Source organism: Gopherus flavomarginatus, chromosome 6 (assembly GCF_025201925.1).
Source record: "Gopherus flavomarginatus isolate rGopFla2 chromosome 6, rGopFla2.mat.asm, whole genome shotgun sequence".
NCBI lineage: Eukaryota > Metazoa > Chordata > Testudines > Testudinidae > Gopherus > Gopherus flavomarginatus.
In genome coordinates, this window is record NC_066622.1 from 66,106,623 (window position 1) to 66,132,650 (window position 26,028).

At 49.2% G+C, this 26,028-nt stretch overlaps 1 protein-coding gene across 19 annotated transcripts in view; it reads right to left on the reverse strand.

The window, feature by feature from the left end:
- Nucleotides 1-26,028, reverse strand: part of CAMK2G (calcium/calmodulin dependent protein kinase II gamma) — a 162,658-nt gene that overhangs the window by 22,324 nt on the left and 114,306 nt on the right. For 7 of the 19 annotated variants that reach the window (XM_050960147.1, XM_050960158.1, XM_050960154.1 and 4 more), the window contains exon 14: nt 852-884. The exons of 6 other annotated variants lie outside the window; for them this stretch is intronic. In XM_050960147.1, coding sequence (XP_050816104.1) covers nt 852-884 — 33 coding nt within the window. Of the gene's footprint in view, nt 1-851; nt 885-15,842; nt 15,987-26,028 lie in introns of all 19 variants that reach the window. 6 more of the 19 variants (XM_050960141.1, XM_050960140.1, XM_050960139.1 and 3 more) reach the window with 1 other exon arrangement.

Sequence of the window (26,028 nt, forward strand, 5' to 3'; positions counted from 1 at the left end):
AAAGCTGCAACACAGCAGACAATGATACAGTAGATTCCTGCATGTTAGTTACCACCCACATCTCTGAGACACAGTCATGGGCAGTAGCTACTGGGCTGCAGATCATTCCCTAAAATACAGCACTGGCTGGTTTTCTTTTTGCTCGCTTGAGATATCAGCGCACCACCATTTATCCAACATGTTCTAAGGACAGCAAACACATTCGGATGCATGAAGGGGGAATGGATACAGTGGGGAGAGTGTCACTGGGTACTTGATTCATGCTGGGAGACGTAACAGATCTGGATAACAGGGAGTTCTGGATTACAGGGCTGACAAACCTTTTCAGTATAGAATTTAAACGAAAATAAATTAAGGGCAGCTTTGAGCCACCAGGTGGTGCTGTGCCCGCACCCTTTATCGTGTGTGCCGTGGAGCTCCATGAGAGGCCTCTGCCATATTAGAGGTGACTCCTTTCGTTTCACACTGCAGGGCTACCACCACTTGCTCCTCTTTTGGCACTTCTATAGCAGAACGACAAGCCCACGTTCAGACAACATGCTTTGCCGAGACCCACCAGGGAGCTGACGACTTCATTTGTTTCTCCTTGGATCAGCCGCCAATGGCCGGATATATTAAACTGCATTTTAAGTAGCCAGTTTTCTGTACAGAATAGAAGCTGGTGACTGGCAAGCTCCTGATCAATCACGTGGCCCCTTCTGTGAGGACGTGGACCTTTAAAGTGCAAGATGACTTCCCCCCCCATAACCCCCGCACAGACATGCTATGTAGGGTGATGAGCACAAGCTGAGCGTGCATGGCATGAGAATGGTGGACGCACAGATCACAGGCAGCTTACGGGAGGTGCTCACCATCAAATGCACACTGGAGCTCGACTTCCTTTTCTGGACACACCATTGAGAGAGGGGAAAAAGAAGGAAGAGAGGCGATAAGAAGAAAAGCACAGAATCTATTCACACGTTAGTGCCACCAACACTCCCCTGGGGCAGGAAGGAGAAGCAGAAGAAATGCAGACTCACAGAAAGGGTGCAAAGTATAGGCAGTGTTAACAAAGAACACCCCGCCACACACGGGAGGGGAGGGACCAGGGAGAAGACACCCAACATGTGCAGAGATGGGGGCAAGGAAGGAGGCACCCACATGCACAGAGCTGGAGGAGGGGAATGTTCACATGCGAAGAGGTGCCTGCAAATGCACCCAGACTGGGGATGAGGGAGAAGCACTGCTTCCCACAGAGAAGGGGCAGGCAGAGACACCCCCCCCCCATGCATGCAGATGAGAGGGAGGAGAGCCATGCACTCAGAGGGCAGGAAAAGGAATGCAGTGGGAGGGCTTGGGGCACCTCTGGGTGCAGAGAACAGGGAAGGGTTCCCTAGGCACACAGAAAGAGGGAGGGGCAGGGGAGCCGATACACATCCCCAGGGAGAGATGGGGGACGAGCTCCCACACTCAGGGTCTGTCTGCACTACAAACAAGGTGTGTTCTTAACTTGGGTCAGTTAACCAGTGTTAAAATAGCACTGAAGCCATGGCAACTCTGCTTTTACCTTGGGCGAGCAGCTTGAACTCAGGCTATGGGAGAGCCTGGGGACGAACCCTTCCTGTACTGTCCCTGGAGCTAGCCTCCAGGGGTCAGCTAACCCATTCAATACTCACTCTTTCTGCAGGGTGACACACCCTCCCCGGCTGGTATTCAGAGAACCTCTCACACACAGAAGTGGAATAAGGGGCACAAAGGTCCTCGAAGACATCTCTCCCATCCCTCCTCCCGGCACACTGCCTCCTGTCTGAGCAAGGGGGACCACCCTCACCTCTCGTAACACCGTCTCTCCAACAGCCAAGTCCCCCCTCTCAACACATGGCAGACGCTACCCACCCCAGGCCATTCCCTTCTCCACTTCTCTGATTTCAGACCAGCATGGCTTTTATGGTGTTGCACTGCTTCCACCAACCCTCCTCACTGGGTAAGCCGAGCTACCTCATACATGGTTCTCACCTGTCTGTCTCCTCTGAAACCATCCAGTCTCGTCTCTCCTGGCTTCTGCTCTTTCACTAATGGGTGCTGCTTCCCTCCATGTTACGGGCCACCTCTGAGCATGTCCCGTAATGCACAGTACCACAGTGCACCCAATTCAAAGGAGAGGAAACGGTGGTAGAGTTCAGTTGTGCAGACTAGGAGCCCTGCACCACACCACCTCCCACCTCCCCTGCTGTCTCCACATTCTAGCTTGTGGGCCCTTCCATGGATCACTAGAACGATGCTTTGTTACCTTATGGGTCCCCATCTGGCCTGGGCATGAAGCCAACCTTAATCCATTGCTCTGCCAGTGCTCTCACACATGTACGGAGGAAGTCATACGGACACAGTCATTCAGAGAAATAAGATGCTCCCCCCAACACACACACAGCACTAGATGCCTTTTCAGACACTCAGCATGGTTTGGGACCAGGTAGGCAAGATATGAACAACTGCAAACCAGAAAGCTATTTCCTGCCTCATTCTGAGCCTGTATTTGAGAGTTTGGGGCTCTTCAGTAGTTGTAGACCTGCTCACACGTGGCCCACCATGCATCCATCTTCACAGAGGCAGCAGGGCCTGGCCCTCATCCAGCCTCTGTTCCAGGACTTTTTCTCCCAGGGCATGATAGCATCTCCACAAGCTTTTCTGAAACTTGCAGGGCCACCCAAAGGGCTGCAATTAAGGATCTCGATGAAGATATAACCCCCAGGGAAGAACATTCAAAGGACCATTTTTGAATACCCACACACCACATTATGGGCTTCGGAACAGGGACTGTCCTTTGCAGGGCCGGTGCAACCATTTAGGGGACCTAGGCAGTTGCCTAGGGCGCTGGGATTTGGGGGGCGCCATTTTCTTCAGCAGCGACCGTGGCAGCCGGATCTTTGGCCGCCCCGGTTGCCGCTGGCATTTAGGCAGAGGGAGCTGGGGAAGGGAAGCGCAGGGAGGGCCGCCTGCAGCAAGGGGGGGAGACGGCATGCAGGGGAACCCCCCGCCCCAGCTCACCCCTGCCCCGCCTCCTCCCCGAGCACGCCGTGGCTGCTTCACTTCTCCCGCTTCCCAGGCTTGCAACACCAATCAGTTTAGGTGCCGCAAGCCTGGGAGGTGGGAGAAGTGAAGCAGTGACGGTGTGCTCAGGGTGCTCATGCTCGTGGTGGAGCAGGGGTGAGCTGGGGGGGGTGCCTCAGGGTGTAGGGGGGGGAGCTGCCGTGGGGGGGGCGCCTCAGGGCGGGGATGCGGGGCGCAAGGTGGAAGTTTCGCCTAGGGCGTGAAACATCCTTGCACCAGCCCTGGTCCTTTGGTTAAGTCAGCCAGCCAAATCCAGTCTCATTTTAGGTCAAGTCAGAGGAAAGCAATGGGCTGGGTTGGAAAGCCAGCAGCAATGACCTAAGCATCATCGTAGAACATGGCAGTAAATCCTAAGGCGACCAGAACCAAGAACACCTGCAACCAGCACCTCTTCTCCTTTCCCCAGGGACAGATCTGTGTGTATTCTGTCATAGCTCCACTGGAGCCAAAGGAGCCGTGACCATTTACACCAGCCAAGGAACCAACCCTCAAACTTTAGGCTTCACCCTCTTCTACAAATCTATGGAAGCGTATGGCAGACAGAACTCAGTCTAACCTGCACCCACATGCTACAGGGAAGCTTCTCCACGGGGGTGGTGGTGAGGGGGGAGAATCAATCTGATTCAGTGTGTTGATACATTTCCAATAAGAAGAAAAAAAGGGGAGCGGGGAGGAGAGACAGAAGAGACGAGACATACAGATCTCTGAGGACAGTTTATATTTGATTCCCACCTATACAGCATCATCCAGAGCACTGGCACAACAGACTTAAATTACCAGCTCATGAAAAGGTTAGCAAAGAAACAGTTGTCTGTCAGATCACAGTATCAACACAGGGTACAACCAAAGTAACACAAAAAATACAAAAACAACCACCCTCTACCTCTCTCCCCAAGAATTACACAGGGAAGAGGATATCTCAAGCTCTCTGCAGATTTGAATGTTAACCTACTAATCAAAGTACAGCTTAAATTCAAACACCATTAACCAAACAGGAAGGACTCTGGAAGTTTTGGACACCACATAATCCCCACGCCATATAAACAGGAAAAAAATACCAGATAAACAATAAAAAGTGGATGAACAGATTTTTAACACACACAAAAAAAAGGAAAACTAACTGGAATCTAAGGTTGTTCCACAAGACAGACCTAGGTATATCTTATGACTAGATACTACATGATTAATCAGTGCTAAAAAACATAAAAAACAAACAAAAAAGTACCCATGTCAAAATATACTTGAGATCGTGACAGCACTTTTTAATACTGTCTGACACCCATGGAGAGAAATGCAGCCCATCACAGCTACACCAAACTGTCCTAGTGCCATAAAGTGCTTCAAGCAGGGCCAGCATGATATCCAAACCCAAAGCCACTCATTCTCCATTTACATGCACTTCCAGAGGGCCCCTTGCAGTAATATTAGCGCATACAAACAATAATAGTAGATAGTGCTCTCCATAGAAGTTAACTTATCAATCAAATTGCTCTTAAAACAGCCAAATAACCCTCCAGAAATGATAAAATACTTGCAGTCTCCAATAGAGGAAAGCTTGTAGCCCACATCAAATTCTAAGTTTAAATATCCTGACTCTCTAATCGAAAAGGTACTGATTAGAACAACCTTCCAATGGTAATTCACCAAGTTACTAGAGGAGGAGCACCTATATATTAACAAATGATAAAAAGCAGGGAGAGATTCTTTATTCGACAGCTAAAGGTGCTTTCTTCTGTTTAACGACAGCAAAAAAAAGTGTGTTTCCAGATGCTGGAAATATACCTCTGAGCCAGTGATCATTGTATTTACTGTTTTCCCTGACCATGTGACTATTCTTATGAGGCAACACTACTTCCTAAGAGACTGCCATAAAGTATCCCCAAATCTTTTTTCCTGACCCCAGAGGCCACAGTCAGGATCAGGGCCCCTTTGTGCTAGGTGCTGTGCACTAGATAGCCCTTGTCCCGAAGACCTTAACATCTAAGACGACAAAAAGCCAGCAGCAGCAGGAGTAGGATACAACCTACAGCAAACTGGCCATGGGGATGGTAGGCGCTAAGCTTGTTAGGCAACTCCTTTCTACAAAACAGAGGGATTTATCAGCCACACCCAGCAGTGCCTTTACCAAGTCCTGGGCTGATCAATTCCTTATCCATCTCCCAGGAGATGTGAGTATTGAGAACAATCTGAAGGAGGGAGCTCAGGGCTTACTGCTCTGTTGAAAGCTGAGCTGTTTCACGAACAAGGGAATATGCGAAGAAGCAGACAGTGGCCAGCCAAGTCTAGAATCACTGGTGGACCAGAGGATGCCGGGGTGGGCAATGGGATAAGGGACAAGACTGAATAAGTAGGGAGAGGAAGAAATGTGAAGGGCCTTGAAGAGCCGAACAAGAAGCTCAACCTTTACATGGTGAAAACTAGAAATCATGGAGGGATTCAGAGGGAGAGGTGATGTGGTCAGACTTGGAGAGAGGAGGATCTTAGCAGCTGTCTTTTGACTTGATGTATTAGGCATGGCATTTGCTAGTACACAGCTATAGTGGGAAACTCTCTTAGCAGAGAGAGTTTATACCAGCAAAAGACTGCTTTTGCCAAGACAGCTTTTACACATGTTCCCTAAGCAAAATAAACTATATCAGCAAAAGCACTTTTTACACTATGGCTTTGGCTAGTATAAAAATGTCATTAAAAAAATAATCACACCTAACAGACATCACTATCCATCAGAAGTCTGACATGTTGGCCTAGCTTTAGGTGGGCTGAGTTTTCAATGGGAGGACGAAAGGTAAAGGGGCCCAGTCTGTCACTGCCTTATCCCTCGTATCAACACTTGCAGCAGGAGCACAATACAGGTTATGACTGGATAGAAAATTGATCTTGTGGAAGGACACAGGACTTAGGAGACCTGGTTTCTATTCCAAGCAGAGTCCAAGGAGAGGGACTTATGGCAATGGTTTACCTCGTATGTTTGATGAGTTGGGGGTGAGTCAGTGGTGGGGCCAAGGGGTGGCCTTTGGGGATAGGAGAGAGAGCCGAACAGAAACACTTGTATTGTGATGGGAAGGAGAGGTTAGAGAGGAAAAACAAGCAGCCACTCATAAAAGGAGAGCAGAATATCTACATTGGGATCTGAGTGGAATTTTGCCCTAGGTAATGACAAACAAATCAGCAGAAAACAACAGTACCTAATGAATCACCCCCCTCCCCCTCCCCCTCCTCCGACACAATAGCAGTAATCTTAGAAATGGCAGGCAGAAATCATTCCAAGCCCAACAGAAAACACAAAGCAAACTAGACGATGCTGCAGGAAGTAAACAGTGACTCCAATCAAGTTAGCAAGAGTAGTTCCTGCTCTGGAGAAGCAAACTGGGTTCTGAGGGCTTAGCACAATTATTTTATATGGCTTCTTGCACTGCAATCATCTGCAGGGAATTTTCTCTCGATGTGAGACTGGAAAGAGCATTCTTGGGTGTGAACAACATGCTTACTACAAAACCCATCACTGCACAAAGTGTCGTTATTCTGGGGTTTAAAGGGGGGTGATATTGTTGGGTCTAAACTTTTGGTGAACTTTGGGGAGCCAAAACACACCCAGACTGACTGTCTCTGCATAATCCTTCCTGAACCCTTTTGAACAAAGCACTGACCTGCAAACTACTCATGACACCCCCTTTCCCTAGTAGCCATTAGCCTTTATCTCTATGCATTTACTTGTTAACTTGCTTTTCCTGTAAAATCTTGATTAATTATGCATGACCATTATCTTTTGTTAATCACTTTGTTTACTTCTGTGTATAAATATTGATGCTCACCCCTAATAAAGGGGCCACACTTAATCTAAAGCTTTTTAGAGCTAAGGATAGTGTGAGCCCGTTGATCAACGCATTGGTGTCTGGTCTCTGACAGAATTGTGTGCCCCATACCAACTCCGCACGAACTCGGGTGCTGGAGAGGTGAGTGAGGACTTGCTTTATTACCTAACAATTTGGGGGCTCGTCCGGGATTCCTTCTGGTGCGGTACCTCTGTCCAGTGGTCAGACCACTCATATATGAATTGGCAAGGCGCCACAGGAGATTTCTCCCAGCCAATTCAATATTGAGGGGTCGTGTATTGGACAGCAGGGTAAACGCCAGTTGGAGGGCTCCTGTCAGACACCATGGGTCAAGGGACTAGCGTGCCTCTTGAGAGTCCGTTGGGGATTGTAAATAAGTTATGGAACGAAGGGAAACTCCCAGTACAGACAGGAATGTCTAGGAAGAAGTTGTACACACTATGTGTAAGGAATTGGACTGGGTATACCGCGGTATTGGCCGACCCGGAGATGAGGTGGCCTTCGTATGGCTCTTTCGAACAGGCTGCCTTAAGAGGAGTAAAGAGCCAGATCGAAAAAGACCATCCGGGACAGTTATGTTACTGGCTTTGTTGGAACACAGCAGCAGAGCTGTGGAAATCTTTAAAAATTATGGCAGTCAGGTACTCTCCCGAGAGTGAACCCCCTCCAGGTTATTTCGATGAAGGGTGTAGACCAGGGCGTGTTTTGACTCGTCAGCTGGTCCCCTCTGCACCTGCCCCTATTCCTCCGCAGGGGGACTCTCTCCATGTAGCAGAGGGGAATCTGCAGAATCCCAAATTGGAATTTCTGCAGAAGGATGAGGAGGAAATGGAGGGGCAAACCTCGGGAGGAGTAGTTACTAGGCTAATGTCCAAACAGATACAGCAGGGTGCATGCCCCCCCCCTGAGGATAGCCCAGAGGATGTCCCCGTCAAATCTCTTGCGAGTAATAAAAGTATAGTTAGAGAGATGCCTTTACAGGTGCACCACCAGCTCAGCCCATTCCCCAGGCCTGGATCAACTAGGGGAAACAGCAGCAGCCGCAGCAAACTCAGCCTCCTCAATGACGGTACCCCGGGGGCGAAGACAAACAATGTGATGGTCTTATTTCCTTAATGTCTTTAGCCGGCTCCTTTCTCACTTTCTCCCCTCCCAGCAAAGAGCCTCGTTTAACCCTTTCAGTCCAGGGACTGCCTGTCTCTTTCCTCATTGATACTGGGGCTACTTTCTCTCTTTTAAATCATGCCCCCTCTCCCTGGCTATCCTCTGAGGTTAAAACTGCGACTGGGGTGGAGGGCAACCCACAGTCTCTGGGACTCACTTTGCCTTTGAATGTTATTTATGCTGATAAATGTTTTCCTCACCGTTTTCTTTTTTCCCCAGCTTGTCCGATCCCTTTGATGGGCCGGGATTTACTCTGTAAGCTTGAGGCTACTTTAACCTGCACTCCTGAAGGGGTAGGATTATTGATGACAGTGTTAGGAGATTCGGCCCCTACTCAGGGTAATTGGGAAACACCCCCCTCTCTCTCCCCTGACCTCACTGACTTGCCTTCAACCCTCTGGGGAATTTCTGACACTGATGTTGGCCTGCTCCTTTCGGCAGAGCCCGTAAGGATTCAGGTGAAGCCTTCCTTAACCCCCCCCGTCAGTCCCTCAATACCCCCTGTCGCTGGAAGCCCGGGAGGGCATCCGCCCCATTATCGAGGGATTCATTGCACAAAAGCTAGTCCGCCCTCAGCGCACTCCCTGTAACACCCCTATACTGCCTGTCAAAAAGCCTCCTAAAAAGGACGGAGACCCTGTTCGTTGGCGCTTTGTACAGGATCTACAAGTTGTTAATCAGTATGTGGTCCCTCTTCATGCAGTAGTTCCTGACCCAGCTACTATCATCAGCCAAATCCCCTGGGATGCTGAGTGGTTCACTGTTATTGACTTAAAATCAGCTTTTTTCATCATTCCTGTGCACCCAGACTCTCAGTATCTCTTTGGTTTCACCTGGGAGGGACAAAGTTATGTCTGGCAACGACTTCCTCAAGGCTACAGAGACAGCCCCACGATTTTCAGCCAGTGCCTCCGCCACGACTTGGAAGGTTTCACCAGTCCGCAGGGATCCACATTGGTCCTATACGTAGATGACATCCTATTAGGTAATCGCGAAAAAGCTGCCCTCCGCATCGATGGTAAGGCACTTTTATTATACCTACACACCAGAGGCCACAAGGTAGACCCTAAAAAGATTCAGTGGGTCTCACAGAAGGTCCGATATCTGGGCTTCCTGTTAACCCCAGAGGGAAGACAGATGAACCCAGCCCGCATAAAGACTATTCAAAACTGCCCTCTACCGAACACCAAGAAACAACTTCGAGGTTTCTTAAAATTAATTGGCTTCTGTCGCCCCTGGTTGCCGTCCTGCGGGGAGTTAAGCAAACCGCTCCACCGACTCACTGCTAACCTTGCTCCTGACCCTTTGCAGTGGTCCCCGGACACTATTCAAGCCTTTCAGTTACTCAAGGACAGTGTGGCCTCCTCCATGTCTCTCCGCCCCCCCAATTACAGCAAACCCTTTCACCTTTTTGTCCACGAGAGGGGCGGAATTGCTAGTGGTGTCCTTACCCAGCTGAGCGGGCCCCACCATTTCCCGCTTGCTTTTTACTCTCAGCAAATCGACCCTGTCGCTCAGGGAACCCCATCCTGCACCCGAACTCTGGCAGCAGCTGCCCTGCTGATCACAAAGGCAAAGAGCCTAACCCTGGGTCATTTTACCACGGTTTGGACCTCTCATGCCTTGTCAGCCCTTCTGCGTAGGGGCACAACCCAAGTCTTTTCGGCCCATCGTCAGCAACAGCTAGAGGCCGAACTCTTAGAAGACACTAACCTAATTTTTGAAAGGTGTGGACCCCTTAATCCAGCTACCTTGCTTCCTGACCTGCCAGTCCTCCAGGATCAGCACGACTGTGTGGAAGTAGTTTACAGCATCTTACAGATAAGAGACAACCTGTTTGACGTGCCACTGGACAACCCCGATTGCATCCTCTTCTCGGACGGAAGCTCCTTCTATGTTGATGGCAAGCGTTTCACTGGTTATGCTGTCACCTCTGAATGGGACATTCAAGAGGCCGCCTCACTGCCAGGCAACTGGGGAGCCCAAGCCGCTGAACTCTATGCCCTGGCCCGAGCTTGCCAGTTGGCCGCTGGTAAGACCGTTACCATTTTTACTGATAGCAAATATGCTTTTGGAGTTGTGCATTGTCATATCCACCTCTGGAAGTTTCGAGGTTTCCAGACAGCTGCCGGTAAACCCATTCAGCACCTCCCCCTCATCCACAAGCTTTTGGACGCCCTCCAAAAACCCTCTGTCCTGGCTGTAGTTCACTGCCGGGCCCATACTAAAGATAGTAGCCCCGTTACCCGTGGGAATGCCCTGGCTGACGCCTCCGCTAAGAAGGCTGCCACCTTACCTTTAGCCATGCCCACATTGGCTATTGCAGCCTCCTCCTTTACTCCACCGCACCCCGTACCAGTACCCGCTGATGAACTACAATCGTGGGAAAGCCTCGGGGCCACTCTGGTCAAAGGGACCTGGCTTATGCCAGATGGCCGAGCCTGCCTCCCTCGCTCCACATACCCCGTGGCAGTTCGCTGGCACCATGATAAAGGGGGTCACTACGGCACGCACGCCCTCGTGAACACCATCGCTCGCTTTTGGTATGCTCCAGGCATTCAACCCTATTGCCTATCAATAGTGAAAGCATGCAGCACATGTCAGCGTAATGGACCTGCTCCACCTCTTAACAAAATTAAGGGTGGAAAACCTCCGCCTGCTGCTCCATTTCAACATCTTCAAATTGACTTTGCAGATATGCCAAAGGCTTTTGGAAAAAAGCACCTCCTTGTTTTGGTTTGCCCTCTGACTTCCTGGGTCGAAGCTTTTCCTACTGCTAATTGTACTGCTGCCACAGTGGCGAAAATTCTCCTTAGAAACATTGTACCCCGTTTTGGCATCCCTCTTGTGCTCGACTCAGATCGCGGACCTCACTTTACTGGTCATGTCCTTGGCCGTTTAAAACAAGGACTGGGCATTTCACACTCCTTTCATACACCCTACCACCCCCAGTCTAGCGGGAAAGTTAAGCGTATAAATAGGGAACTTAAGTTTACATTGGCTAAATACTGTCAGGAAACAGGATTAAAGTGGCCTCAGGTACTTCCCTTGGTCCTGTTTCACCTTCGTACTCGCCCAACCCGCGCATTGGGATTATCCCCCTTTGAACTGCTCTATGAACACCCCCCCTTTCAAAGGCGGGGCGCTACCACGTGCTGATGTTTCACTATTGGGAGGGGATCATTTAACCGCGTGTCAGTTTCTCTCCCTACAGGCTCGCCTCCGTACCCTTTGGAAAGCCTCGCAGTTTTCCCAGACCGTGCCGCTGGAGGAACAGATCCACCCGTTCCAACCAGGGGACTTCGTCTGGGCCAAAAAGTTCGTTCGTGACGACACCCTCCAGCCAAGGTTTACTGGACCCCACCAGGTTCTTTTAACAACCCAGACTGCAGTGTTCCTGGAAGGACGCAAATCTTGGATCCACCACTCCCACGTCAAGCCAGCCGTAGTGGACCACAGTGACGGACCAGCAGCTCTTGTCACCACTGAGGACACTGCCTTCGACCAGTGGACCAGCTTACCTCTCTCAGACATTAGACTTAAATTGACTCGAAAAAAATGAGAGGACCCTTTATTCTGACAACTGTATGTTTTTTTTAATGCTTTTTTAGTTTATTTTCTGCTTATGAAGAATGCTGTGTTTTTGTAAATGACACCTACTCTAACACTTTTCAACGTACCAAACACCTAAGGGAAATGGCTAAAAACTACTCCTCTGGCCAGCCACCTTATGATTGGTGGGGAGCCTTATGAAATTGGCTGCCCGGATTTGGGTGGGTTAAAAAAAAAAAAAACTCTTGGTGGGTGTTGTTGGGGCCATAGTAGTCCTTATAATACTGTGTTGCTGTATTCAGTGTGTCCCCTCCCTCATAAACTCATGTAAGTCAGTTTATTCTTTTCCCACTTCAGCTAAAAGCCTTACTCTCTTCAAATTGGCCCAGGCTAAAATTGCCAAGCGGCCCTTGAGATCTTAAAATAGGGTGTAGCTTTTTGATTAATAGTTATCTCAAAGCTACAAATGGAGGAATGTTGGGTCTAAACTTTTGGTGAACTTTGGGGAGCCAAAACACACCCAGACTGACTGTCTCTGCATAATCCTTCCTGAACCCTTTTGAACAAAGCACTGACCTGCAAACTACTCATGACACCCCCTTTCCCTAGTAGCCATTAGCCTTTATCTCTATGCATTTACTTGTTAACTTGCTTTTCCTGTAAAATCTTGATTAATTATGCATGACCATTATCTTTTGTTAATCACTTTGTTTACTTCTGTGTATAAATATTGATGCTCACCCCTAATAAAGGGGCCACACTTAATCTAAAGCTTTTTAGAGCTAAGGATAGTGTGAGCCCGTTGATCAACGCATTGGTGTCTGGTCTCTGACAGAATTGTGTGCCCCATACCAACTCCGCACGAACTCGGGTGCTGGAGAGGTGAGTGAGGACTTGCTTTATTACCTAACAATATCATGACAGATATTGGGCACAGAGCAGCTCACTGAGCAAATCACTTCAGCTCTCTATGCCTGTTTCCTCCCTCATCCTCCGTCTGCCTGTCTCTTTAGATTGAAAATTATGTAGTTGAGATTCTTTTGCTATGCGTATGTAATGTGCAGGGCAAAGTGGAGCCTCGATTTCAGCTAAGGCCTCTAGGCACTACTGAAATACAAATAAATAAGAAAATGGAGTAACAGTTTCCCCCATTGATGGCTGGAAGCATGTATTCCTGGACGTTGACAAACTATTTACTGTGACAGATCTAAGGTGTTCTCCAAGATTCTTGTATAAAGTATTTGGTTTTCCCAGGGTAAGAGGTTAAGCTGGGCTTTGATTTTTTTAATTTTGTTTCCCTCAACAATCGCTAAATAGCATGGCTTCAACCTCAGGCTTTTATTCCTAGGCTTTCCACAGGATCTTTAGGTAATTTTCTGATAACGTAAATTGCTTGACCCTTGTAGATTTCAAGGCAGAGTATATCCTAAGAATTCCTTAGGTGTTTTTTTTTTTCTAAATACACACGGTGTGCCTCCCATGTCAATAACTGTATTGATCCTTAAACATTAGCAAAAAATTAAAGCAAAAGACATTAGCACCTTTTCCTCATTATACAAGACTAAACTGGGGTGTGTGGAGGGGGAGGGGGAAAAGGAGAGGTTGGATCTGCAGCACAAACCTCACCATACCAAATGCTGAAACTTTTAATACATTTTAGATCAGTTCTCCCTTAAGCTACGTACACACAGGTGCCATTGATGACAGTGGAAGATGCATGTAGGAAAGATATGAATGATGGTGTGGTGAGTTTGGGATGGGTGCAGTATGCATGAGTGGCAGAGCTGTGAATAAAATTATGTAGCTCATTCTGAGCACTGCTGAAACCTCCAGTCTCCCACCATCCCATATATGCTGTATGTGACAGAGAAACTGTTTTCAGACTGGTTGTGAGCGTTCATTAAATGTTACTGGGACCATTTTTTGGCATCTCCCACCTAGAAAGCAAGGTGCTTGTTACCATGAAACCAAATGCAAAGAGCTCAGAGGCAAAAACATATAAATAATTGTCATAACTTAGTCCCAGATTTGGACCTTAGCGTCCAAAATATGGGGGTTAGCATGAAAACCTCCAAGCTTAGTTACCAGCTTGGACCTGGTACTGCTGCCACCACCCAAAAAATTAGAGTGTTTTGGGGCACTCTGGTCCCCACAAAAACCTTCCCTGGGGACCCCAAGACCCAAATCCCTTGAGTCTCACAGCAAAGGGAAATAAACCTTTTCCCTTCCCCCCCCCGTTCCTTCTGGAGAGAGACACAGAAGCAACCTCCGTGAATCTAAGCAGAGGGAGTCCACTCTCTCTAATTCCAGTCCTGGAAACAAAAGCACTTCCCTCTTCACCCAGAGGGAATGCAAAGTCAAGCTAGTAAATCTAACACACACAGATTTCCCTCTGACTTCTTCCTCCCACCAATTCCCTAGTGAGCTGCAGACTCAATTCCCTGGAGTTCCTCACTAAAGAAAAACTCCAACAGGTCTTAAAAGAAAGCTTTATATAAAAAAAAGAAAGAAAAATACATACAAATGGTCTCTCTCTATTAAGGTGACAAATACAGGGTCAATTGCTTAAAAGAAATATGAATAAACAGCCTTATTTAAAAAGAATACAATTCAAAGCACTCCAGCAACTATATCCATGTAAATACAAAGAAAACAATAGAAACCTTACTGTCTTACTATATTTGTACTTACAACTTGTAAACAGAAGATTAGAAAGCAGGAAATAGAAATCCTTCTCATAGCTGAGAGAGATTCCAGCAGAAGACCCAGAACAACAGACACACACACAAAAAACCCTCCACCCAGAGTTGAAAAAATCCTGTTTCCTGATTGGTCCTCTGATCAGGTGCTTCAGGTGAAAGAGACATTAACCCTTAGCTATCTGTTTATGACAATAATACATTTTAAACGGCTAAAATACCTCAGATAGCACTTCTATGTATAAAAATGTCATGAGCATGTAATCAGTTCTCCCAGGGCCCTCTAGGGCTAGGAATTGAGTGCTGGACCATGACAATTCAACAGGACTGCCCTTGCTAAATGGGAAATGCCACTGTTTTGTAATCATGGGCAGTGACATGATCAACTTTAAAACAGTGATGTATTTATGCAGACAAAGATAATTGCTGATGCAAGAGAGAATCAGGACTATCCTTGGTCTGAGCCCAGTGTTTTTTTGGGGGAGGGGTGGGGATTCTGTACAAGGAGGGAGAGAAGGAGAGTAGAAAGATGCACTAGTGTGGCAAGTAGATTTAAAAGCAGCAGCTGTTTGGGATGTTCTAACAAGCCCTGGGGAAATGCAATGCAATGATTGGCAGAGGGCAGATGAGAACTGAAGGGACATGATCCATTTATATTACATGGCGCAGCAATTTCACACTGATATTACCCTGTAACCAGGTGGTTACTCCCTTCAACGGCCTGGGAACAGCCACCCCTGTTCTGGAGAGGTGGCCAGCAAGGAGGCGCCAGGAATCAGCTAACCCAGCTAGGCAGCAGCCAGTGACTGGGTCTGAGTCCCAGCTGAAGAATATAAATGGGGGCCTAGCTCCATTAGGGAGCCTGGTGAAGCAGAGGCCTGAAAGTACACTCTCTGTGGCCTTCTGCAAATCCCCTTCGGCTGGAGGAGGACTTTAGCTACCAGAGGGCTTTACAATCTAAGGCTTTGTCTACATTACAGAGTTTTGTCAATAAAAGTTATGCAGCTTTAAAGCGCTTTAAACAAACCGCTGTTGCATGTCCACACTAGCTCCTTGTATTGGCAGAGTGCATCCATACTAGCAGCATACTAGCAGTGCGCTGTGGTTAGTTATTCCATTGGCCAACTGGCTGCAGGGTGCTTTGGGAAGGGTTTGCAATGCCTCATGGGGCAGGCACAGTGTCACTTGATGCAGGTTTCTCAATCCCATCCTACTAGATTCCATAGGCATCCTACTAGATTGCCAGCTACTTTTCAACAGAAGTGTGGGGGAGGAAGCGGGGAGTGTGTGTGTGACAGGGGGAGAGTGTGTGTATAGGTGACAGACAGAGTGTGTGTTGGGGAGAGTGTGCCGACATGCTGTCTATTTAAGTTCAGACAGCTGCCTGAGCAAGCAATCCTGAGATGGGGGAGAGGGAGACACCCACATCAGCCCCCTGGCTCTGCACAGCAGTCTCCCTCCCCGCCCCCCTCAACCCCCACCAGCAGCAGCAGCCCATTCTGCCTACCTGCTGCTGTGTGCCCAGGAGAGAAGGATTCCACATTAATGGTTCTCTGCTTCCCTCAGAGTTCTCCCACAGCCTCGTCATTTCACATAATGTTCGATCAGTGCAAGTTCCACTTGCTGTGCAACCTCTATTGCCATTCAAGCCCTGAATTCAGCCCCTAATCACAATCACAGCACATAAAAAGAGGCAAAGAGTGTACCGATATAGCTGAAATATAAAAATTTCTTTCCCTTTGTCATAACTATAAAGGGAAGGGAACAGCCTTCCTACGTACAATACTATAAAACTCCTCCTGGCCAGAGACACCAAAATCCTTTTACCTGGAAAGGGTTAAAAAGCTCATGTAACCTAGCTGACACCTGACCCAAAGGACCAATAAAGGGAGAAGATACTTTCAAATCTTGGTGGGGGGAAGGCTTTTGTTTGTGTGCTCTTTGTTTTGGGGTTGTTCGCTATTGGGATTAAGAGGGACCAAACATCAATCTATGCTCTCCAAATCTTTCTGAACCACCCTCTCATATTTCAAACTTGTAAGTAACAACCAGGCAAGGCGTGTTAGTTTTATCTTTGTTTTCTCAACTTGTAAATGTTCCTTTTGCTAAGAGGATTTACCTCTGTTTGCTGTAACTTTGAACCTAAGGCTAGAGGGGGTTCCTCTGGGCTCTATGAATCTGATTACCCTGTAAAGTTATTTTCCATCCTGATTTTACAGAGATGATTTTTACCTTTCTTCCTTTAATTAAAAGCCTTCTTTTTAAGAATCTGATTGATTTTTCCTTGTTTTAAGATCTAAGGGGATTGGATCTGGACTCACCAGGAATTGGTGGGGGGAAAGGGGAGGGGGGGGGATGATTAATTCCTCCTTGTTTTAAGATCCAAGGGGTTTGGATCGGTGTTCACCAGGGAACTGGTGGAGGAGTCTTTCAAGGCTACCCAGGGAGGGAAAGGTTTTAGGGGGGAAGACAGAGTTTCCCAAATGACTCAAACTATTTGGGTGGTGGCAGAAAAAGCAGATCTAAGCTGGTAGTTAAGCTTAGAGGTGTTCATGCAGGTCCCCACATCTGTACCCTAAAGTTCAGAGTGGGGAAGGAACTTTGACGCCCTTTGTCCTCAGTTTTGCTAAAGCAGCAAAACATGGGGCACGTTGCATCTTATGGCCACTGGCACACCTATACTTGAAGCTGTGGGAAGGAGCTATGTAACCCACCTGAAACTTTACAACCTTTATTTCAGTGTGGTGAGCACCATTTACCATATGTTTCTATTGCCCTTGTGGAATCCCCAAGGAGCCTGGTGATGGCCAATATCACAGCTCTAAATTCTGCTGGCTGACCAATGCCCCAGGGATAAAGTGCCTGCCTTGACAGGAGTTCAAATCCTGTTCAAGTTGTTTAATAATGGAGGTTGGACTGAAACATCACATTGCTTCGCTCAGCCAGATCTTGCTATTGCTCAGTGACCTAAAACAGAGTACATTAGTTCTGTGCTAATGGCCTCACCGTACATTTCCCGAAGATGCATGTGGAGGTTCGTTGCTAATCTGGAGGAGTCTGGTCACTGCAAACTGAAAGCCAGGGGAGAAACAGAGATTCTCTCTCACTTAATAAAAGAGAGAGAAAATTATACATCCGCAAGGAATCCAGTGGCAAAGGCTTCCCAATGTGGGGAAACGTGAGGGCAACAACATTCTGAGGAAGTGTCAGAAGCAACCTAAAAGTGGGACATTCAGGCACCAGACTAGGAATGCCAACTTTGCCAAGTAACCACGTGAAACAAAGTACTCTGCCTGTTCACACCTGTTCTAAACCTGCATCTGATGTGCCAGACTCAGCAATGCTCATCTGAAACTTGTCTCTTTTAGGGGAAGGGGACATGGGAGGGACATCCCAAAGCTGACAGGATATTTAGGTAGTAAAGAGGACAGAGCTGAAGTTGAGTTATCACAATAGGGGACTGAACGATAAAGTCAGTTACCAGGATCCAGGAACAGACTCTCTACGTATTTCTGTCTCCACTCAGATCAGAAATGGGCAAGGATGGCCAACTCAGTAGCTAAAAGTATAAAGCACACTAGGGAAGCTGCAGCAGGAGACAGTTTAGAGGACCACACCTGTTAGGTCACTGCCACCCGCTCCCTGGTATGGACAGGTAGGCAGAGCAATAATGGAACCAATCTTTATGCTGGTGGATGTGATAAAGCCAAAGCTTGGGTCACAACCCAGTAGTGGGTAGCAGCATGTCAGGCACTGGATCGCTCTGGTCAGCACCACTGACCAGGACGTTAAAAGTCCCGTCGGCGATGCTGCCCAGCTAAGGCAGGCTAGTGCCTACCTTCTCCAACACCACGCTATGCCCCGGAAGCGGCCAGAAGCAGGTCCGGCTTCTAGGCGGGGAGGCCACAGGGCTCCACATGCTGCACACCCCCAAGGATGGGAGTCTGTGGGTGAGTTGTGTGCCTCTGCCTAGGAGCTGGACCTGGTGCTGGCCGCTTCCGGGGCGCAGCACGGTCAACGGCGCCAGGACAGGCGGGAAGCCTGTTTCTGCACCCCAGCTGTGTTGCTGACTGGGAGCGGCCGGAGGTAAGTCCGCACCCCAATCCCATGCCCCAATCCTCTGCCCCAGCCGAGCCCCCCCAAACCTGAAACCCTTTCCTGCAGCCCAAACCCCTCATCCCTGGCCCCACCCCAGAGCCCTGACAGTCTCCCACATCCCAAACCCCTGCCCCAGCCCTGAGCCCCTCCAACACTCCAAACCCCTCATCCCTAGGTCCACTGGGTAGCGGGCATCAACAATTTTCTTCAACTGGGTCCCCAGAAAAAAAGTTTGAAAACCACTGATCTAGGAGACAGAGGAGTATGGGACGAGAAGGCAACAGCTGCTGGTCAATCAATATAGCAGCACTGAGGTGACCCAATACGAAGCCTCCACTAAGACCAAGATGAGGATGGCACGCAAAGAAGCCTCTGAAACGGTGCAAATGCATGGTAATCAGATGTGCCAACCCAGCTCTGAGGGCAGGACACAGATGGATGGCAATGTAGCCTTACTCAGTCAGTTCGTTAGCCTAAGGGAAGAACCACTGCAGTCATGGACATCGCCGGAAGACAGAGAGAGAAGCCACAAAACCCCTCGGATGGAGAAGAATGTTCACACCCAGATAATATGCGAGAGGGAGAGGTCTGCCCCTAACCAGAGTGCCTCCAACCACAGCATCAAGAAAGAAGCGATCTGGGTTGGTCAACGGAAAGGCTTCCATGATATTTAGCATTAGACTCACACAGGTAAAATACGTTACAAAGCAAAAACATTTGTTTCTCTCTCTCTTTAGCAAGTTTTAGAACTCATGGAAGTAAGGAACTGAAAGCACCAGCTAGAGCCAGACAGCTGTGAAAGGGCTGTGAAGGCTCCAACAGCTCTCTGGATGCCCTTCAATCTTGCTTTAGAGCCCCTACTGTCATCTCAGTCCTGCCCCTCCTGTGCACTGCTCTGTTGTTCCCCTTAGTTCTGACCCCCTCCCCCTACTGGACTGCTAAGCTTCCTTCACAGCCAAGAGAATGCACCTTAGCTTTGTTTCTGTTGCAGAGAAAGGAGCATGCTGGTGTTTGGAAGGAGGAGGGAGTTCACATGTTGCCATTTGATTACAGTCCCCAGATATGACACAGTGGCAGAAAGGAGGCTACCCATTTTCTGTGCATACAGAGTAGTCTGTTAAAGAGAACAGAAATGCCCCTCCTGCACATTCCAGGTGCTTCATTCTCTGCCTTCCCAACAAGCTCATTAGAACTTAGGGGTTACAGTTATTCTGCAGGGCTGATGAACCCTCCATACTTGTCAAAGGTGAATCCAGCTTTATTCTTTTCAAGGAGAAAGGTACCCAACACCTCAGGGGAACTGCTCAGCACGTACACTCCATGGAGGAGTAAAATCTCTTCCAAATATAGGTCTCCTCCCTACCACAATGCCGCCAAGCAAAAGGCTGCATATCAAAGACTGCACAGGTCCCACTTCTGCAAGGGTTTGCCCTAGAGTAATAATATTCACCCACCCTCCCCAGGGAGCCTGGGTGATAGTAAAAGGTCTCTGAGAACAGCACAATTTCATGAGCCTGAAAGATTCCAATAAGACACACAGTTGCGTGATCTGCTTCTTTTTCAGCTTTTCCTTTGAGCTGCTGGCAGATGCTGAAGCAGAAACCTGCTGTTCCTAAGTCCACAGCCTTACAGGACCAGCCCTGCCTCCTCCCTGTTTTGCCATGATGTTTTACACAGCAACCAGTGAGAGACTCTTCAGGCTAGTAACCAGCCTCCTTGCATCACTGAACAAGAAGAGCTGGTGCAGAGACATGTGTCTGGTAACAGAAGCAAGAGCACGTGTTCAGACAGGGAGACTCCCCCGTGGAGATGTTTCATAAGCATGCGCTCTAGAGAAAAGACTTACACATTTCATGGTCTTTTTGGCTGGGGGGGAGGGGAAGGGGGAGAGAGAAAGAAGCCTAGTCTTTCACTCAAATCTCATCAGGGAGGACACCCCCAGCCACTGCAATGCTGCATTACACCAGAGCACCTACTACAGCAACACCAAAAATAAACGTATCTCCACTCCCCACCAGTCTGCTCTGGGTAACTGCGCCTTGGCCGTGGAGCCTTTCAGAGGCCAAGCCTCACCACTACCTCAGTAAGGCTCCGTCAGTAGAAGAGAACGAGATAATTATTGCCTCTGCATGCATGGCATAAAACCCCCAGCAGGAGGAGAATAAAAAACAGTCACAGGATAAAACAAGGAAGGAAACTGTTCCAGAGCAGCATCAGAACATAAAAGCAGCCATACTGGGTCAGACCAGTGGTACATCTAGCCCAGTGTCCCGTCTGCCGACAGCAGTTGGTGCCTGGTGCCCCAGAGGGAATGAACAGAATAGGCAATTATTGAGTGATCCATCCTGTTATCCAAATCCCAGCTTCTGGTAATCAGAGGCTGAGGACACCCAGAGATGGACCTAGCCTCCAGGAACTTTATCTAGTTCTTTTTTGAACTGCATTTTAGTTTTGGCCTTCACAACATCCTCTGATAATGAGTTCCACAAGTTGTGTGACACAGTACTTCCATTTCTCTGTTTTAAACCTTCTGTTTATTAATTTCATTAGGTTCTTGTGTTATGTGAAGGAGTAAATAACACTTCCTTATTTACGCTCTCCATATCAGTCAAGATTTTATAGATCTTTGTCATACCCCCTAAGTTGTCTCTTCTCCAAGCTGAAAAGTTCCAGTCTTATTAATCTCACCTCATTTGGAAGCTGTTCCATATCCTTAATAATTTTTGACGCCCTTCTCTGCACCTTTTCCAATTCTAATATATCTTTTTTGAGATGGGGTGACCAGAACCGCATGCACTATTCAAGGTGTGAGCGTACCATGGATTTATATAAAACCATTACCTACCTTCCATAACGTCTGTTCTTCGAGATGCGTTGCTTGTGTCAATTCCATTATAGGTGTGTGTGCGCCCACACAGGTGCGGCTGGAGATTTTTGCCTTAGTGGTATTCGCAGGGTCAGCAATGGCGGCCTTTTGAGTGCTGCACTCATGCATTGGTATATCAGGCGCCACCGGCCCTATGCCCCCACAGTTCCTTCTTGCCCACAACTCCAACTGACGGGCAGGAGGATGGGTAATGGAAAGGACATGAGCAACACATCTCAAAGAACAACAGTTACGCAAGGTAGGTAACCGTTTTTCCTTATTCAAGTACTTGGTCTTCAATTCCTTTCTAGGTGACACACAAGCAGTATCCCTGTGGTAGGCTCAGAGTTCACGGTCATGCAGCTTGCAACACTGCTCCGTCAAAGCCAGCATTGTCTTGGGCTTGCTGGGTGAGTGCACAATGAAACGCAAACGTGTGGATAGACAACCAGGTAGCGGCCCTGCAGATATCCTGAATTGGCACCTGGGCCAGGAAGGCTGCCAACGAAGCCTGAGTCCTACTCGAGTGGGCAGTCATGGTTGCCGGTGGAGGCACCTTTGCTAGGTCATAGCAGTAACAGATGTAGGCAATGATCCAGGACAAAATCCTCTGCACAGACCTTGGGTGACCTCTCATCCTGTCTACCACTTCAATGAACAATTGCGTTGACTTACGAAATGGCTTGGCACTGTCTATGTAGAAGACAAGCGCGCTCCTCTGCTGATTTATGAGGCTTCGGAAAGAAGACAGGTAAGTATATGTCTTGGCCGGTATGAAACTGTGAAACCAGCTTGGCTAGGAACACTGGATGCAGCTACAGCTGGGCCTTGTCCTTGCAGAACACTGTCTAGGGTGGCTTTGAAGTAAGCACCCTGATCTCAGAGACCCTATGAGCAGATGTTATTGTGACCAGGTAAGAAACTTTCCAGGAGAGGAGGAGAAGGGAGAAGGAAGTTAGAGGCTCAAAGAGAGGCCCTATGAGTCACGACAGCACGAGATTCAGGTCACAGGGAGGGACCTGACATGTGGGTAAAGATGCTCCAGACTTTTGAAAAACAGGACCATCAAGTCGTGAGCGAAGACCAGCCTGCCCTGGAGCAGAGGGTGGAAGGCCGAAATAGCGGACAAGTGGACTTTGATTGAAGACAGGGACAATTCTTGGAGCTTGAGGTGCAGAAGATAGTCCAGGGTCGCCTGCAGTGAGGCTGACTCAGCCCAGATACCCCGGTCCGAAGCCCAGCATGTGAACCTCTTCCACTTGGCCAAGTCGGTTGCTCTGGTGGAGGGCTTTCTGCTACTCAACAAGACCTGCTGGACCAGGGCCGAGCATTCTGTTCTTCTGCATTTAGTCACGCAGAAGCCACGCTGTCAAGTGCAGTGCTGCCAGGCTCAGATGCAGAAGACTGCTATGGTTCTGGGACAGTAGGTCTGGGCAGAGAGGCAGCTGCAGCGGGGCGAGCACTGAAAGGTCCATCAGCGTGCTGAACCAGTGCTGCAAAGGCTATACAGGAGCTATCAGGATAACCTTTGCCTGTCCTATTTATTCTTCATGAGGACTCTGTGGATTAGGGCACTGGCGGGAAGGCGGACATGAGAATCCCCAACCATGGGAGCAGAAAAGCATCTGACCGGGAGCCCCTGTGCAATCCCTGGAATGAGCAGAACATGTGGCATTTCCTGTTCTGATGGGACACAAACAGGCATCCACCTGGGGAGTCCCCCATCTCCGGAAGATAATACTGACCGCCTCTGGTTGGAGCAAGCACTCGTGACGAGACGAGAAGATCCTGCTGAGGCGATCTGCTACCACATTCTTGGACCCAGGCAGATGCGCGGCCACCAGATGGATGGCATGCTGCACACAGAAGGCCCAAAGGTAGAGAGCTTCTTGGCAAAGGATTGACAACCTGCCTGTTGATGTAATACATTGCTGCAGTATTGTCTGTCAGAACCTGCACTACCTTGCCCTTCACGTAGGGCAGGAAAGCCTGGCAGGCCAGGTGAACCGCTTTGAGCTCCATGATCATCCCGCGACCAGTAGCCTTGTGCGCTCAACTCCCAGTGGGCTCCCCAGCCCAGATCCAAGGCACTGGAAACCAGGTTCAGCAATGGGGACGGGGCTGCGAAGGGAACTCCCTCCAACACCGATCTGGGGATCAACCACCAATCTGGGGACGATCGGATGTAAACTGGCACCCTGATCACCTGATTTAGATCGTGTCTGTTGGGGATGTAGACCGCCACCAATCACGCTTACAGTGGCCTGAGATGGAGCTGGGCATGCTGGGCCATGTACATACATGCGGCCTAACAACTGCTGGCAGGTGTGAGCGGTGGTGAGTGGGTAGTTTTTCCACATGGGATATCAGGTCCGACATGGCCTGGAAAGGTGCCTCTGGAAGGAAGGCTCTGGCTCATGTGGAGTTGAGAACTGCCCCAATGAACTCTATTCGTTGCTCCAGCCTTAAGGTCAATTTCTTTTAGTTTATCATCAACAGGCCCAGATTGCGGCAGGTGAAACTAACCAGTTCAGGGCTCCTTTGCACCTGTCCCTGAGATCTGCCCTTGATGAGCCAGTCCTCGACATATGGATAAACCTGAACTCCTCGAAGCCTGAGGTAAGCGGCCACTGGTGCCATACCTTTTGTAAACACCCTTGGGGCAGACAAGAGATCAAAGGGCAGCACTGTGAACTGGAAACGGTGCCCATCCACCACAAAACGGAGGAATCATCTGCGACCTTGAAAGATGGATATATGGAAATAAAGTGTCCTTCAGATCGAGGGTGGCGTACCAGTCTCCCAGATCCAGAGAGGGGATGATGGAGGCTAGGGAGATCATGCGGAACTTCAACTTTTTGAGAAACTTGTTGAGGTGCTGCAGGTCCAGAATGGGTCTTAGGCCCCTATTCACTTTCAGGATTAAGAAATAATGGGAGTAGAACCCTTTCTCCTTCTGTCGCAGGGGACCTCCTCCATTGCCCCCAGTTATATGAGGTTCTCAACAGGGCTGGGGAGGGGGAGGCAGCCGAGAATTGCAGGGTGTAGCCTGAGATACAATCTCTAGCACCCAATAACCAGGCCGAATGGTAGAGACGAAGACGGTTGAGGAAAGGATGAGGCGGATCTGGGGAGATGACTAGGGCATCGCCCCTGAGTGCACCCTCAAAACAAACGCTTCTGGCCCTCGACGGGCTGGGTTGCGCAAGTGAGCGGGAGGAAGGAGGGAGGCGACGACAAACTCATGTCTCTACCCTTTCTCCTTGCAGGTCTCTGTCGAGGCTGTCAAGGCCTTGGTGGCAGGGGCGGCCAGAACTTCTTCCTCGCTGACTGCTGCATATGCAGATCAAGCGAGTGAAGGGTGGCCTGAGTGTCCTTCAGTCCATGCAGCCTCATGTCAGTCTGCTCTGCAAAGAGTCCAGTCCAGTCAAAGGGAAGTTCCTGGATCGAGGTCTGCATTTCCTGGGACAAGCCAGTGGTCCGAAGCCAGGAGCTGCGCAATATGACCATGACCGACGCGACCACCCTAGTTGTCGAATTGGCTGCATCCCATGTCATCTGGAGGGAGCACCTTGCAGCTGTCGTACCCTCCTCCAACAGGGTCCCGAATTCCTGGGACGAGTCCTGGGGCAGCGAGTCCTTTAACTTACAGAGGAGTCCCATAAGTTGAAGTTGCACCTCCCCAAGAGAGCCTGGTGGTTAGCCACCCAGAACTGAAGGCTGGCCGTTGAATAAATCTTTCTCCCAAAAAGGGTCCAGTCTCTTGGCCTCTTTATTCTTGGGGGCTGAACTGGTTTGCCCTCATCTGTGCTTCTCATTGGCTGCCAAGATGACCAGCAAGGCCAGAGGAGGGTGGGTATACAAATATTTGAATCCCCTGGCTGAGACAAAATACCTTTTTTCTGCCCTCTTGGAAGTGGGAGGGATGGAAGAATGAGTTGCCAAAGGGCTTTGATATTTTTAGGACCCCATCCTGTACTGGTAACACAACATGGGTGAGAGTAGAGGTCAAGAGCACAATGAACAGGGTGTTCGCCTCTTCCACCATCTCTTCCACTTCCAAGCCCAAGTTCGTAGCCACCCTACGAAGCAGAGCCTGATGTTCTTTAAAATCATCCAACGTGCTGGCACGGGAGGGGTCTGCCACAGCCTCATCCAGGGACAACGACAACAACTGGGTCACTGGGGGAGGGGAAGAGGGTTTTGGGTTGGGCGCTTGCTCCTCTCCCCGAGCCTCCGAATGCGTCTTGAGCACCGAGTTCAGTGTTGCTGGTTGCTGCTCTGAGGCAGCGGCCGAGGAATGGACTGACTGAGGCATCAGCATCACAGGCATGGCCCACGCGCCCCAGTAGGGCCATTATGCCAGCCACTGGCCTCGCTGCCCTGACGGCATCATGGAGATCGACGCAGCCTCAGGTGCCCAATCGCGCTGATGCTGTCATGGTGAAGGGCTGAATTCCCTTTCTGAACCAGAGGAATCAGCTTCCGATGACCAGGAGGGGACGTTGAAGCTTGTGTCTCATGGCTAACTGTGGCCGCAGGAGACCAGTGGCTCAAGTAGGTGGATCGGGGACAGGGGAATTGTTATCGCAACGCAAACCGCTCCCACGGTCTAGGAGACTGGGATCTGCACTGAGGAGACAGCCGGCAGGAGGATGATTGGTGCCAGTAATACAGTGATCAGTGTCTTCCTCTAGAGGATCCGCACTGAGAAATCAGAGACGGTGAG